The 15,252-nt window shown below is 48.8% G+C and overlaps 1 protein-coding gene across 5 annotated transcripts in view; it reads left to right on the top strand.

The window, feature by feature from the left end:
* The window catches only part of LOC134557314 (discoidin domain-containing receptor 2-like), a 58,798-nt gene that overhangs the window by 27,975 nt on the left and 15,571 nt on the right, over positions 1 to 15,252 (top strand). For all 5 annotated transcript variants that reach the window (XM_063410220.1, XM_063410222.1, XM_063410218.1 and 2 more), the window contains 6 exons: positions 2,926 to 3,028; positions 4,970 to 5,198; positions 8,605 to 8,752; positions 9,809 to 9,914; positions 11,040 to 11,226; positions 14,563 to 14,809. In XM_063410220.1, coding sequence (XP_063266290.1) covers positions 2,926 to 3,028; positions 4,970 to 5,198; positions 8,605 to 8,752; positions 9,809 to 9,914; positions 11,040 to 11,226; positions 14,563 to 14,809 — 1,020 coding nt within the window. The remainder of the gene's footprint in view (positions 1 to 2,925; positions 3,029 to 4,969; positions 5,199 to 8,604; positions 8,753 to 9,808; positions 9,915 to 11,039; positions 11,227 to 14,562; positions 14,810 to 15,252) is intronic.

The raw sequence follows: 15,252 nt of genomic DNA on the forward strand, positions 1-15,252 counted from the left end.
AGGTTCCTTTTGATGGTCCTGGTGCAGGAACAGCTCTTCCACAGCAGCTCCAGGGAGCGGGTGGGCTCTGAGCACAGGTCCCACCTCCCGCAGGAATCTCTTCCATCAGGAAATAACACCTCACACTTCTCAGCTCTGCCTGTGACATCCTCAGGCAGCTTTGCTTCCTCAGCTCCCCCAGCTGCTCCAATGCCTCTCTCCCAGGCTGGCCCTGCTCTTCCCAGACAGATTCCAGCACCATGGGCCAGCTGCTCTTGGTTGTGACACCACAAGCTCCATGGATTATCCTGACCTCCTGACCTGCTCCAGGAGCAGCCTGAAGCGTGTCCTGCCTTGCCCTAGAACCCACAGGAGCTGCTTTAGGGGTGATTCCAGACCTGCGCAGCAGGGTCATGGGGAGCCCTCTTGTCTTGGAGCAGTTGTTTGACCTCACTGACAGATGGGCTGGGCCACCCCTCTGAGCCTCAGTGTCTCCTGAGTGCACAGTAAAGGGTCAGGAGTCCTGGTGGCACCTAAACAGAACCCAAGGATGGTTTTGTTCAAGATAGGTGCATTTGGTGAGAGCCTCATACTGCTGGTTTGGTGAGAGCTGTGGCCACCCACAGAGTGCATCCCTCAATGCATTGGGTTCTGCTGCCAGCCCTGGGGTTGTGAACCAAATGGGTTTTGTTCAGGATTGCAGGAGGACTCAGTCCCCCTGAGTCCTTCCCAACTTGCTCTCCATCTGGCATTGCTGGCCAGCGTGTCTGACCTTTAAATGAGGTGTGACCACACAGGACTCCCACTGCAGGAGCACAGAAAGCACTTTCTGCTGTCAGATGGTGACCCCACCTTTTGGAGAATGTCCATGTATTTACCCACAGCAGATCAGGATGTACTGGTCTGTGGTGGGACAGGTGAGAGTGAAGACAGTCCAGGCTGCTTTGGTTCCCCAAATGACCTGATTGTGCAGTGTAAGAGCAGTAGTTGGAGCTCTCGGTTGGCTTTCAGCAGGCACAGTTGTTCTGATCCCAGGCAGACAGCAGTTTCCTCCCAGGGAATTCAGGCCTCCTGGCAAACTCAGGCCTATGAATGTTGTGGGTGATACCAGGGGCCCACCCAGCTCAGTGGCCTGACTCCAGCAGGGTCCCATCCCTCTGATTCTGAAAGGGTTCATGGATGGGCTGGCACACAGCAGAGCCTTACCCCAGGGATATCCTCAGATCACTGCAGCTTCCAGAGCCAGTGCTTGGGTATTTATTTGCTTGTGGTGGCTGTGAGTTTGTTCAGCTGTTTTTTTGAACCCACGGGAAACTGTGGCACTGGAGTGTTTAATAGGCTGAGGATTTATGTTCTGGTTTTGAGCTCTCCTACCTGACCTTTTGATGCCTCCTGGTTCTGGTGTTTTGAGAGACAGTGCAGATATCTATTGTTCAATATAAATTATCTTTGTCATACTTCAGTAATCCCTTTTGTAAAGATGAAGCTGCTGATCTTTGCTTCTTCATCATCTGTGTTGCCTTCTCTGCCTTTTGATGAGGGAAGGAAGGAGCAAGAGCTCTATTCCTTATCTCCCTGGCATCTGACCATGAATACAGGCAATGCTGTAATGCTAATTCTAGTTTGTTTTATAGGTATTCCCATCATTTTAAAAAAAACATTAAATTTTTTTAATATTAAATAACCTGGTATCATTAGCAAATGTTGTCACCTCAGCAGCCACCTCTTTTACCCAGTGATTTAGGAATACTTAGCACATCACACATTCACTGATGTGCCTAACAGCTGCAGGCAAACCCTATTGAAGCACCACCCTCTGTTTGCAAACATTTCTACTTCAGATCTGTCAGGCAGTTACTCAGCCTGAGGTGCTTTATTCTGTGTAGTGATAACAGCAAGGTGGTTTTCATCCCTCTGTCTTGTCTTGTGGCTTCTGAACCTGCTGAATGGATTTCATGGAATCCCAGAATCTCCTGAGTTGGAAGGGACCCATGGGGATCCTTGAAGTGCAGCTCCTGTTGAGCAGTATCCAGGTTTAGTACATGGGTGGCAGGAGATCATCTCTGAGGTCCCTTCCAACCCAGCCCGTTCTGGGAATTTGGGAAAGCAGGAGGACACCCAGGACAGCCCTGCCTGAGGGAGAGGCAGATTTAGTTTCAGATTTAGAGTTTCCCCAAACATATCTAATATTCTAGAACATATTTAAAAACTTCTGTCAGGAGAGAGAACCTCAAGGCCAGCTAGGATTTGTCAGCTGCATCTGCAGGGTACTGGTGTGGGGAGCTTTTGGACATCCATGGCTTGAGCCAGTTGTGTCTGTGCTCCCTGGAGGCACCAAGTTTGAGAGTATTCCCATGCTGGGGAGAAATGGCTGCTCCAGTTGAGGCTGCAGGCAGGAACAGGCTGGGATGAGGCAGGATGGACGGACAGGGGCTCGTGGGCAGATGTGAACTCCAGGCTGCAGTGGCAGGACAGAGCAGATGTTTCCATGACTTGTCTTCTGTAATGGATGCTTAACTTCTCCCTTCTGTCTGAACTGGTCAAGGTAATAATTGTTTCCATTTGAACACAAGTCAAGCATCCAGTTTATTCCAGGGAAAGAAAGATCTTGAACAAAAGCTTCCTTTTTATGTCACATCATTATTGATGAATAATTTGTCATTGTAAAATGGGTCCATGCAAACAGTAACAATAATATGGTTTGGGATTCCCTGCTCTTAAAATGTTTCTTTGTAAAATTTTTGCCTTGCCTGTGCTGAATGATACTGTAAGTCTAATGCGTTACTTATAATTTCAGTTTATGATCATTATAAAGTATTTAATATTTTTTTTCGTTCTTTATTTGTTTATTCCCTGGGCACGATAGCCTTTTAATGAAACTTGGCTGGGGATGCTCATAGAAATGAGTGCTGATCTTTGTTTCCTTGCCTGTGTCCCCATTTGCAGCAATCTGTCGTTACCCCCTGGGGATGCACGAGGGGACCATCCGGGATGAGGACATCACTGCCTCCAGCCAGTGGTACGACTCCACAGGGCCCCAGTATGCACGGTGGGTTCACCTCTGACAACAGGTTCAGTCCTTTTTTGCCCCTAGATACTCAATATATGGTTCAGGAAGAAGATCCCCCACCCTTAAAACCTTGTTTGCTGTTTCCATATTCAATCTGGGTAGTGCACAGTGAAAGGCCAGGAGGCAATGGCAATGGTCACAGCTGTGATGCAGGAAATTCTGGTTAAATGTTAAGTAAAAATAATCCTTCTCCATGAGAATGAAGGGATGGGATGGGGACCCAGAGAGGTGAGGATATCTCAGTGTTTGGGGACTTGGCAGTACCAGGCCTTGGGCACAGGGCAGCCTTGGAGCTGGCCCTGCTGTGAGCAGGGGATGGGACTGGGGACCCAGGTTGACTCTGACTCCCATCTTTTAGTCACTCTGTGAATAAATCTCTGAAGGATTTGTGACTTACAGATCAGCCAGGGACAGTGCCCCTGGGATTCTTGTGGAGTGCTTTAAACTAAATCATAGGAAATCCTTTACAAGGATAAATTTTTCAACAGCATCCTATTGAGGAAATGGGCTGTGCTCATTCTGCCTCAAAAACCTTGGAAATGCGGAGCTAAGGATTTGTTAAGAAAGCAGCTAAATTATTTTCTTCACTGTCAAGGAGGCCTACAGTCTTTATCATAAGCTTTTCTTTTCTTTTTTCTTTTGGTAATTCTCTCAAAGCTGTGATGATTCACAAAAGAGTTGCAAATGTGAGTTTCCTTAGAATTGTTTGTAATGGTGATACCAAATATTCTTATATCTTTGGTGCAAGTCAGATAAGACTTTCAGGTTAACTATGATAATTATATTTTTATGGTGAATTCAGGCAGTCCAAAATCATAAAATTCCCCTAGTGCTCAAATATTATTTTTTCCTAATCTGTGGTTGAGCACTGATGCTGTGTGCTGTGTTTTAATATTGTTTGAACAGGCCTGTGGGTCTGAAAGCTGGGAGATTTTTCCTCTGGGTATGGCTTATGTCCAGTGCTGGAAACACTTTGGGCATCACTTGCCATCTCTCTTTGCTGGGGCAGCTGGATGCCCACAGGGTGAAGGCATGTGGCTGACTGCATTTGGTTAGAGGTCAGAGTTGTCCCCTGCAGATGTCTGTCCCTGTCACTTCAGTCACCCTTTCTGCCTTTTTTAGAGCTTTTACTGTTATTTCAGTGTAAGAAAGTCTTGCAGGACCAGCTGACCAGCCAGAGATTAAAATCTCCTCTGGCCTGAGCCTTGACTTAGTGTCTTCTTGTGGGGTACCACGTTCCCTGATGCCCTCACTGATCCCATCAGCTGGAGGTGAGGTAGCTCTCTGACAGCCAAGGATACTTCTAGGGCTTGCTATTGGCTAAGAAATCCACACATTTTTGGTGTGCAGTAAATTTTTCACAACTGCAGCTCTCACAATGTTCAACTTAGGAGCAGAGACCTTCCCCCCACTCTCCTGGCAGCATCCTACACCAGCAGCTCTGATGATTGCAGGAACTGTGCAATACTCATTGAAATGACCCAGAATAATTTCAAGCAAAGCTTTTCTCACTAAAATGTATTTTTAAGATGGTTCCTCTTTGAGCTTTGTAGAGCTGCAGGAGGTGGTCAAGCAGAAGTTCAGGCCTTACCCTGTGGGGTTTAGCAGCAAGATGCTACAGAGCAGCGAGCAGTTCCCTACTGAGCAGCAGGGTTGTTTCTGATCCATGTCAAAATTTGTCTGGGGAAGAAATTACTCCAGGTAGTTAAAGGAAGATGTCGGGGGCAGAGGAGCTGTTCTGCATAGGGCAAAACTGCCTGTAGGATTTGAGTCTCAACTGACCATGAATCCCATATGGCAGAGGTATTTGGTAGCCATTGCTGGTTTTGTTGCTTCCTCCCAACCCTCAAAGTCCCGGGTGTTTCCTCAATTAATCACTGGGAGTCTGATTGTTTTAATGGATGTGATTTTTCCCTTCAGGTTGCAGAGGGAAGAAGGGGATGGAGCCTGGTGCCCAGCGGGTCTGCTGGAGCCTGAAGATGTGCAGTTCCTGCAGATTGACCTGCACAAGCTGTTCTTCATCACCCTGGTGGGCACCCAGGGCCGGCACGCCCGCGCCACGGGCAAGGAGTTTGCCCGCGCCTACCGCATCGACTACAGCCGCAACGGGGAGCGCTGGATCTCCTGGAGGGACCGCCAGGGCAGGAAGGTGAGCCTGGGGCAGCTGGGCCTGCTTGGAAAGCTGCACTGTGTGAGGCACATCCTCCACACCCTGCTCAGTGCATCCCACTTCATCCTGGCTCTGCTGGAGTGGTGTGTTCTGCCTGGGTTCTGTGCTTGCTGTGCATCATCCAGCAGTGCTGCAGCATTCCTGACGTGGGGAGCACTGGGATCAGCAGTGGCCAGCACTGGAAACTGCTGCTGGGTTTGTCTCCCTCACAGCTGGTTTGGGTTTTCTAGCCCTGAGGAATGGCAGCCACAGGATGTGGACTTATTTTTTACTAGTAACTAAAAAAAACCCTAACTAAAGTAACTAAAGACACTAGTGGATCTTAAATCCACTAGGAACTAATAACTAGTAATGAGTAGTTCCACTAGGAACTAGTAACTAGTAATGAGTAGTTCCACTAGGAACTAGTAACTAGTAATGAGTAGTTCCACTAGGAACTAATAACTAGTAATGAGTAGTTCCACTAGGAACTAATAACTAGTAATGAGTAGTTCCACTAGGAACTAGTAACTAGTAATGAGTAGTTCCACTAGGAACTAGTAACTAGTAATGAGTAGTTCCACTAGGAACTAGTAACTAGTAATGAGTAGTTCCACTAGGAACTAGTAACTAATTTAAGTTACTAGTGGATCCAGTAGTAACTTAAATCCACTAGGATCCTAGTAACTAAAAAAACCCTAGTAAAATAATATTTTTTACTAGTAGCTACACTCCAGTAATGATTCCAGTAACTACAAAGGTGCATCATCTCCTTTGCTCCTTTCAGAAGATGGGCAGGATTCTCAACTCTTCTCCTGTGGAGCCAGTGCACGGGTGCTGTTTTTCTGAAGGAGTGTCTGAAGTTTTCTTTCCTTGTCCATGCCCTGACCTGATCCCCCAAATCAGGAAAACTGGCTCTTCACTGCCTGTCTGTGCACGTCTCAAACACCACATGGGTCTCCTTCCCTTAGACACTTGTTTCTAGATTGGAAGCTGCCAAGCAGATGCCTGCTTTGGGATTTAAAATTGGAGAGGGTGGCAGGGAATTCAGGAGATTCTGGATGTCTGATAGCAGTGTCTGGACTATGGATGTTGAGGAGGAAGGAGTTTAGAGAGCAGAAATGTGCTGAGCCCACACACTCAGAAGCTTCCCTGCTCACCACATTTGTCTCATGCTGTCTCCAGACCTGAGCACAGAGCTCTGGGCTGTGTGTTCATATGCCTTTGTTAAACTTCCCCTGGGAAGGATTTCCTGGGAAGGAATCTCACCTACAGGTCTGCAGCTCTGACCTGGTCACCTTGCCTCAGGCTGGCTTGTGGAGTCTGAAGACCTAAGCCAGACTAGAGAGGTGCTGGGTGTGGTGATGTTTTCTTGCACTGAGTGTGCTTTGGAAGTCCCAGCAGGGTCTGCAGTGCAATATTTGGTAACAGCTGTTATCTTGTTAATGAATTATTTGCTCACTCAGGGCTTTGATCAGGTTTTTGGCCATTACCATTATATTGCCCATCCCTCCCATTTTGGTGTGTGCTACAAGAGCTGTGTTTGTGGGGTGGGAGGGGAAGTCAAACAGTGGAGTGTTCCCAGGACAATGGTGGCACTGAGGGGAAGGGTGAGGGGCCCTGCCCTGTCACTGCACTGCAGTGGGGTGTGGTGGGGTGGCTGTGGTGATGCTGAGTTCCTCAGTCCAATATGCCTCCTGTGCAGCACCAAACACTGCAGCACCTCTGGAATTGTGTTGTCTCAAAGAGAAAGGACATCAGGAACCTCCACCAGGTAACTGGTGATGAGGGCAAGCTCTGTTACCTGTTGCTGGAACCCACGGATCCCTTGAAGGAAGGGGTTTCATCCAGTAACTGGAACTCTCTGCAACGTCCACTCACACCTTCACCCCCACCTGCCTTTCCCTCCTCCCTCAGTGCTGCCGGGGGGGTCTGCAGTGGGCAGGAGGTGAAATGGCAGCACCCCTCACACCCCATCAGCCATGGGAGGAGCAGCAGCAGCTCTCACCCTGCAGATTCCACCTGGGGAAGCTCCCCAGTCTCAAACCAGGGGGTGCAGGAGCACCACGTGCAGCCCAGCAGCACAACAGGAGTGCCACGACTTTGCGTCCCTGAGCCTGGGATTGTGGGGGACTGTGGTGTCCTGGGTTAGGGCAAATTTGGGAGGAAAGCTCCGAATGGGGTCCCTCTGGAAAGCAAACCCAAATGGCCCCTTCACCTACCAACCCAGAAAAGAATTTCCCCGGAGAAAAGTGGAAAAAACTATTTAACAAAGTGCCCACAAGCATAAAAAATTAATAATATGAAACAATAAAACCTCTCGTTCTGAAGTGAGATGGCAAAATTGAGAAAGTCCTTGCTGTGGGTGTAGCTCAGCTTGCCCAGTCTCTTACCAGTCCCTCCGGTGCTGGAAAATGCTGTCCTGGGCCCCAGTGGGCTGCAGGTGTGAGCTACGGGTGTCTTCTCGGTTTTCAGTCCAGAGCAGGGTTAAACACTCCCAAAAAAAAAGGAAAAAAAACCAGTCCAGGGAACTTCTCTGCTTTAGCTAGCTAAAACCAACTAAAAGCAAAGGAGATCTGTCCTGCTGTCTGTCCGTGCTGCAGACAGCACAGTCCAGGAGCAGAATGTGGAGGAGGGAGTGTAGTTTCTGCAAACAAACTGTGCTTCTTTCTCCCTGCTTTGCTCTCAGAACCAGTCCCAAAGGTACAGAACGTAGCATCCAATGTCAACAGAGCAGATGACTGGGGACACAAGCATCATAAAGTCACCCTGGGCCATGGGGGCACACCTGCAATGGCACTGACGAAGGGACGTGTTCTTGTTTGGATATCCCAAGACTGTTCGTTCAGGAGCACAGGCAGGGATAGCAAAGGGGTCCAGGGATACAGAGTAGAGGTTCAGGGATGAGAACAGTCTCAAATAAAATCCAGGCACCAGAGCGAGGAGGGGGCTGAGGGCACAGGGATATAAATGAGACTAAAGGGGTGGATCTGAGGGTCAAGGTTCAATAGGGTTAGGGAAAAGTGGTGCAGAGGGGGTAAATAGGAACTGGGGGGAAACCAGCAGGGTAACAGGGGTGGAGTAGTGTGGCAAAACAGAGCCAGTGGGGTTCAAGGGAGGGAAGAACATCCCAGGAGGGGTGAGTCTATGGTGAACGGGGGCTGAGCAGGGTGACATAACTAATGTTAACAAAGTTGACAAACCACTAATGTAACAGAACTTAAGAGATTATTGTGGTGCTGCAAAGGCCCGGGGGAGGCAGGCTTTTCTCACACTGACCCCGAGGGGTATTTCTGCCCATTTGCATCGGCCCCTCCAGGGCTGAGGCGCAGCTGCCCTTGTGGCAGGCCCCACGAGGGCCTCCATGAGGGAGAAGCTGCTGCTGAGGCTCCCTCACCTCCCGCAGGTGATCGACGGCAACACCGACACCTACGACGTGGTGCTGAAGGACCTGCGGCCGCCCATCATCGCGCGCTTCGTGCGCCTGATCCCGGTCACCAGGGCGCCCATGACGGTGTGCATGAGGGTGGAGCTGTACGGCTGCGTGTGGCACGGTGAGCGCCCGCGGCGGGCACGGCCTGAGGGAGGCTCGGGCGGGACAGCTCCGGCTGCGGAGCCCCGGGCGGGCAGCGAGGGAGGGAGGGAGGCAGCGCTGAGGGGAGCCCTGCTGCAGGGGAGGTGTGGCGCTGCTGGAATTCTGGAAAAGTTAGATTTTGGGATTTTAGTGTACAGTGAGTCAAGATGGAGGATTTTGGGCGTTGTCTAAGGCTGCCTTCTTCACCTTCTTCGTTCTTCTTCATGGGTTTGGGTGTTTTTCTGTAACTGGGTGAGAAAGGTCTGCATTGCGGGCTTTGGGTGGTCATTATTGGGTCAGAAACATAAATAATAAAGGTGTCACCTTGTTATTGGGTAATTACCACTTAAATAATCTTGGAAAGAGTTAGAAGAGTGCCATTTTACCTCGTTTCTCTAAGTTGCTTGCTAGTGCTCACAGTTTGCGAGCCTGTAAATAGATGAGCAATAATAAACATGCAAGCCGGAACACGTAACTTAGGTGTATTGATCCCAACCTCAGCAGAGAAAAAGAAACTAAAACTGTCTCATGGCACCTGCCCTGCAGGGCAGACACTGCCCTGAGCAGCACAGCTCTGCTGTCCCCTCCCAGCCAGCACAGCCCTCAGCCCGGGGGCTCGGGGCCCTCAGTGCCCTCCTGGCTGGCAGAGCAGCAGCAGAGATGAAGGGCATCTCTCCTGCCATGTGTCCCTTCCCTGCTGACCAGGGCCTGAGGGCCACTGTCCTGCACTGCTGCTGCCTGGCAGGGTTCGGCAGGGCTGGCCAGGGAAAGGCTTTTCCTCAGGGCCCAGCTCTCTCTCTCCTTGCCTTGCCCAGGTGCTCCTGGCATTGCTGAGGGGCTCTCTGGGAATGGCAGCTCCAACTGCAGGCTCAGGCCCAGCCCTGGGATTCCCTTGCATCCCCACATGTGCAGGGGGAATCCCCAGCCTGTGGAACTACTTCTGTTGGTCCATGTTAAAAACAAAAGGGTCACACGGACACAGGTGATGGGAGGCTGCTGCTGCTGTATTTCTGAGGTGTATGGCCTTCTTTTTTAGATGGTTTGGCATCCTACAGCATCCCTGAAGGAGGGACAATAGCAGCTCCTGGCTTCCCCATCGTTTATCTGAATGACTCAACCTACGATGGCTACCAGGAACGCAGGTGGGAGAAGTTGTCCCTTGCTCTCTCTCTGTCACTGTGCGAATTCTTTCCTACTCACCCTGTCACTGGTGTCTTGTATCCCAAACACTTCTTCCTGCTTGTAGGATGGTGGCAGATGCTAGGTAACAATGTCTTTGTATGTTAATATCTGATGATTTCAAGCTGGGCTGGTACAGTAGAGCTTGGATATTAAAAAAAAAAAGGGTTTTATGTACAGAGTAAGTGTTGCATGTAGCTGTCCACCACCAACTTAGGAACCTGGGTCTGCTGGGGATTGTCAGGAGGCTGCAGATGCAGGCACTAAACCCAGCCTGCTAAGCCAGGACTCTTTGAAACTACTTAACCTCTAGTTCACGTGCCAGACTGGCCTAAAAGTAGGAATCAGCCTGTTCCAGCTGTTAATCCTGGTTTGCAGTTCAAAGGTACATGTACCTGTGACAGGAGGGCTCACCTGGGGTGGACTTGCAGAGCCAAGGACTTGCAGAGGGGATCAGAATTGTCATACTAGCATCTTATACTCTGTAACAGTCCTGGAAAACTGTATGAGGGGCTCTGCACTGTCACATAGGAGTGGAATGAGGCAGGGTCCTGGCGAAGAGTCCAATCAGGCTTGGAAAGAGTCAATGACACTCTTAGGAGCAATGCCAGAAATGATCTTGGTTAGACCTGGCTGTGGCTCGTGAGCTGCCCATGGACTCACTTCCCATTTTCCTGCCTCTCTGTGCCTGCCTGCAGGACTTTCCCCACAGCTTCCCCCAGCACAGGATGGAGCAGTGTTCCTGCCATGCAGCTGCTTGGTGAGATGCTGCAGTCCCAGCTCGGCTGGGAGAATACACAGTGTCATTTTCCAGAGTATCTGTTTTTGTTCTCCAGAGGCTCTGCCTTTAGCTCAGCTTTGCTGTTGGTCCTTGACACCATTGCAAAAACTTCTGCCTTTTCCCAAGCTGGGAATGATGCTAAAATCCCAGCCCAAACAACATCAAGGTGGTGCTGTACAGGAACAATGAACGGGCTCTTGTGCAGGATGGGTCAAGAGTAGGAAACCTGATGTTTTGCTGGTACCAGCTGAAAGACACATGTGGCTTCCCACTGGAGCTCTGGCTGACTGTTGTTCTCCCTGGCCAGGCACCTGTATGGAGGGCTGGGCCAGCTCACAGACGGAGTGCTGGGGCTGGATGACTTCACCCAGAGCCACCAGTACCGCGTGTGGCCAGGCTACGACTACGTGGGCTGGAGGAACGAGAGCTTCAGCACGGGCGCCGTGGAAATGGAGTTCCAGTTTGACCGCCCCCGGAACTTCACCTCCATGAAGGTAACTCAACGTGGTCCCTCTCCAGGGGGACAGCCTTTGGGTCTGGGGGCTTCCAGGTTGCGCCTTTGGGGCATTGAATGGGTTGGAAGGGACCTTGAAGCTCATCTCGTTCCACCCTCTTCCACAGGCAGGGACACCTTCCACTAGACCAGGTTGCTCCAAGCCCCATCCAACCTGGCCTTGAGTACTCTTCCCAAAGCAGGAGGATACAGGAAGTGCCCGACAGCAGAATTTGAGCAGGAGATATCCCAAGTTTTCCAGTGTAGAAAGGTGAAGCAGGTGAGCACTTGCTTCTTCAGAGCTCAGACTCTCCTTCCAGTATTTGGCTTGAAGGAATAAAAAGCAGACACCTGAAGCAGTGTTTAGGCAGCTGAGATGGATTTAGGATGTAGGATTTACTGACCCCTCAGGTAAAGGAATGTGGCTGTGCTTCCATTTTGACCAAATGTTTCTCTGGATGCCTCAGCGTGTGCTTGTGCTGTGGGAAATCATTTAAACACACAGGAAAAGCACGAGCTGAACTTTGAGTCTGTAGTAAACAGCAGGATATTTTAAAAAAGGATTGGTGGCTTTTCTTGTAGAGATTTCAAATGAAGGAGAACCCACCACATCCTTAAATAAATTGTTTTGGTGGTTACTTACTCTGGTTTTATTTTGTCTATTTTTAACTTGCAACTGTTGGCTCTTTGCCTGCTTTTGCTGGCAAAAATAAAAGTCCTGCCTTCTCAGAAGTCTTCCTGCTTCTAAACCATCATTAAAGCACTCTCTTAATCTTTGCTTCAGTAAACTAAGTTGGCAGGACTTCTCAATGCCTTCCTGGTGAGACCAAGGGTCATTTTCAGAGCAGTCACCCACTCCTTTCCTTCTTTGCTGATTACTCTTTCGGAGGTACAGAATCTGGATCTGGATGCAGGCTTTCCATCAAATTGCATAAAAGAATGGTACCAATTTCCTGCTTTTGGACGATTCCTCTTTGTTTGTGAATCTTGTGATAGATATTAATCATCCAAGCCAAGAGAGAGGGAGCCAGTGGCCATTAAGGCTTTGGGATCATGCTAAAAATCAGTTCCAAGTTATTAGTGTCCAGGATAAAAGTCCAGTGTGTAAAGCATCACTTAGATTTTGTCCCTGAGTTCACTACCCTGACATGAGTCAGTTCTTGAGATTATTTTAGGCAACTCCCTCCCTCCCATTTAGTTTATTTTATTGCTAGTGATTCTGCTGTCTTCCTCAGGTCATTGAAGAAAGTAGCAAATAATTTTGATTTAGGAATGCAGTCCACTTAGAAAGAAGAATTTGTGCCTTAAAATTTGTAAGACTTGCTAGTTGATAATGTTTAATCAAATTAATATAATACACAAGCCCACACTATGCTAATTGGGGACAGATGTCTTCCAAAAATCTGTCCTGTAAACACAACCATCCTGATAAACCAAACAATCAGATCATAAGAACAGCTACTTCATCTAGCATCTAATTAAAAAGCTGTTCTGATTAGCATAAATTAATCTTCATTATTTATTGAATGTTGCCTCCTTCAGCTTTTTCTTTTGTACTGGCCAGGTGGTCTGTGGATAATGTTTGCATCCTCTTACCTGTTAGCTTTGTCCCAGTCCTCTGAGCTTTCTCAGCATCCAAGAAAGTATTAAAAATAAATGTTAACAACATTGCAACTGCATTGCACAGGCTTGCCTGCTGTAAAATTGTACTTTAGTAGGAGATGTTTGCAATAGAAAAGGTCTCTGTGTCAGTCCAAGATGGAAACACATCCAACTCCTGTCCAAATATGGCACAAATTGTATATTCCAGGCATCAGGCTTTCCTGCCTGGTTATGAATGGCTGTTTCTCCTTATTGAATAATGTTGTCTAAGCTTCATCTGGTCATAATTACATGCAAATACCCTCCTTTTGTCTTTTTGCTGCTCATCAGGCCGGTTGTCCTCATTAGTGCTTCACTGCTTTTCACTGCAGGACCTCGCAGAGGCCAAGCAATTAATAGGGTTCAAGGCTGTAGGTGGCTTGGAAAGTGTTGCTGTCACAGTGGCAAACACCCCACAGTCACGAGGAAATGGTTCCTGGGGTCTGTGGGGAGGGTTGGAGCACCATGGTGCTGAGAATGGAGCAGGCTGAGGGATAGTGAAGACTTCGAGCCACCTTATTTCTTCTGGTTCCTGCTGGTGGCCACAGTGCTGAGATATTGTGAGCCTGAGCTTCAGGTCTTTGTAACAGAGCTCAACCTGATGCTGAGCCACCAGGAGAAGCTGATGGATGCAGGCTCAGGTGAGGGTTTCCCTAAAACTCTGATCCTGAGTTGTCTTCAAGGTGCAGCCAGAGCAGGTGTATGTCAGGGGAATATCTGCCTGGGTTTGTCCTGATTTATGGTTTTTGGGAGGAGTTGCCTTAGACTGCAGCTGCTAAAAGTTTCTAAATGCTAAGAAATTTGGGACACAATTTTCATCTAATGGCAGATGTCATAGCTTGAGCTGGTACCTCAAAAGAGGGGCCAAGAACAAAGAAATCCCGGGGATCATTCATACTAAGAGGGACAGAAGAAGAATGCCAGAGCAGTGTTAGGGTCTGGGTTCTCCATTGCTTCACTGTTTCATTACCAAATGGCTGCTATGTCATTGTTTCCACATTGGCCTCTGACACTGGTTTCTGTGGGGGTTTTGGTGGGTTCAGTAGTTCATTTTTTAAACATGGCTGTTACAGTTTACAGACCACAATCTATGGGCTGTCCACTCCAGCTATTGATCTTCGAGTAATATTTAAGCTGCAGCTTTGTCTATTCTAACTAGTATTAATGATCAGATTGTTACATACAAGTTTCACTACAATCCATTTTTACTATTGTTAATGATCAGATTATTAGCTCCAGGGTTCACTCTAATTCATTTTTGACTTGCCAAACAGAGCCATGTAGTTCAGATAAAGTTCAATTTGTGGCCTAACAATTCCAGCTACTTATGTCAAGCAATTCAAACAATAGCAAATTTTTAACACTAAGAATTTAGGTGTGTTTCTTCTTTCCCTTCTTAGGTTAAATGTTCAAAGAGAATTGGTCTGCAAGGCTTTAGATTAGGACAGGGTTTGCTTGATTGATTTTTGTATGGGCATTTTGAAGAGCCTGCCAGAATCTGACCATTAATGTAGCTTTTGCAGCTGAAATTCAGAGCTGTTTCAGAACAGCTTTTTGCCCAGTGTTCTCATTGCACACTGGAAGAAATCACTCATTCTGCATTCACACAGGGAGACACTGTGTATGGAACATCCTTGGGGTTTGATTTAGGTGCCAGTGAATCTCCTCTCTGACTGACCTGTTCTCCTCTTCCCAGGTGCACTGTAACAACATGTTTTCCAAGGGGGTGAAGATTTTCCAGAGGGTGGAGTGCCTGTTCAAGCCCCGCCTGATCGCAGACTGGGAGCCCGAGCCTGTGGGGGTGGCCACGGTGCTGGATGACAAAAACCCCAGTGCCAGGTTCGTGACCGTGCCCCTGCAGCAGCGCGTGGGCAAGGCCATCCTGTGCCGCTTCTTCTTCGCCGACACCTGGATGATGATGAGCGAGATTTCCTTCCAGTCAGGTGGGTGCTGCTGCAGCCAGACACGCCTGGAGAAGCACAGGGAGCAGGAGAGCTGCTGTGGGGTGCAGGACGTGTGGGGGTGACGGGAGAGTGGCGCAGTGGGAAGGAGGAGGTTGTACAGGTGCTGGAAAGGCAATGGAGGGGCTGAAAGGTCCAGTAGATGCTTTCCAGGCTGGTGGAAAGCATCGATGCATTCATGCACATGAGCAGAAGCATGACCAGGGCAACCAAAAATTGGACTGTAGAGGAATTGTTCTTTTTGAAACAGATCACAGAATATCCTCAGCTGGAAGGGGACACCCACCAGGATCACCCAGCCCAGCCCCTGTCCCTGCACAGACACCCCACCAACCCCACCCTGGGCATCCCTGGCAGCGCTGTCCAAAGGTTCCTGGAGCCCTGGGGAACCTGGGCAGTGCCAGCACCTCTGGGGGAAGAACCTT

This window comes from Prinia subflava, chromosome 12, assembly GCF_021018805.1.
Source record: "Prinia subflava isolate CZ2003 ecotype Zambia chromosome 12, Cam_Psub_1.2, whole genome shotgun sequence".
NCBI classification, from domain to species: Eukaryota; Metazoa; Chordata; class Aves; order Passeriformes; family Cisticolidae; genus Prinia; species Prinia subflava.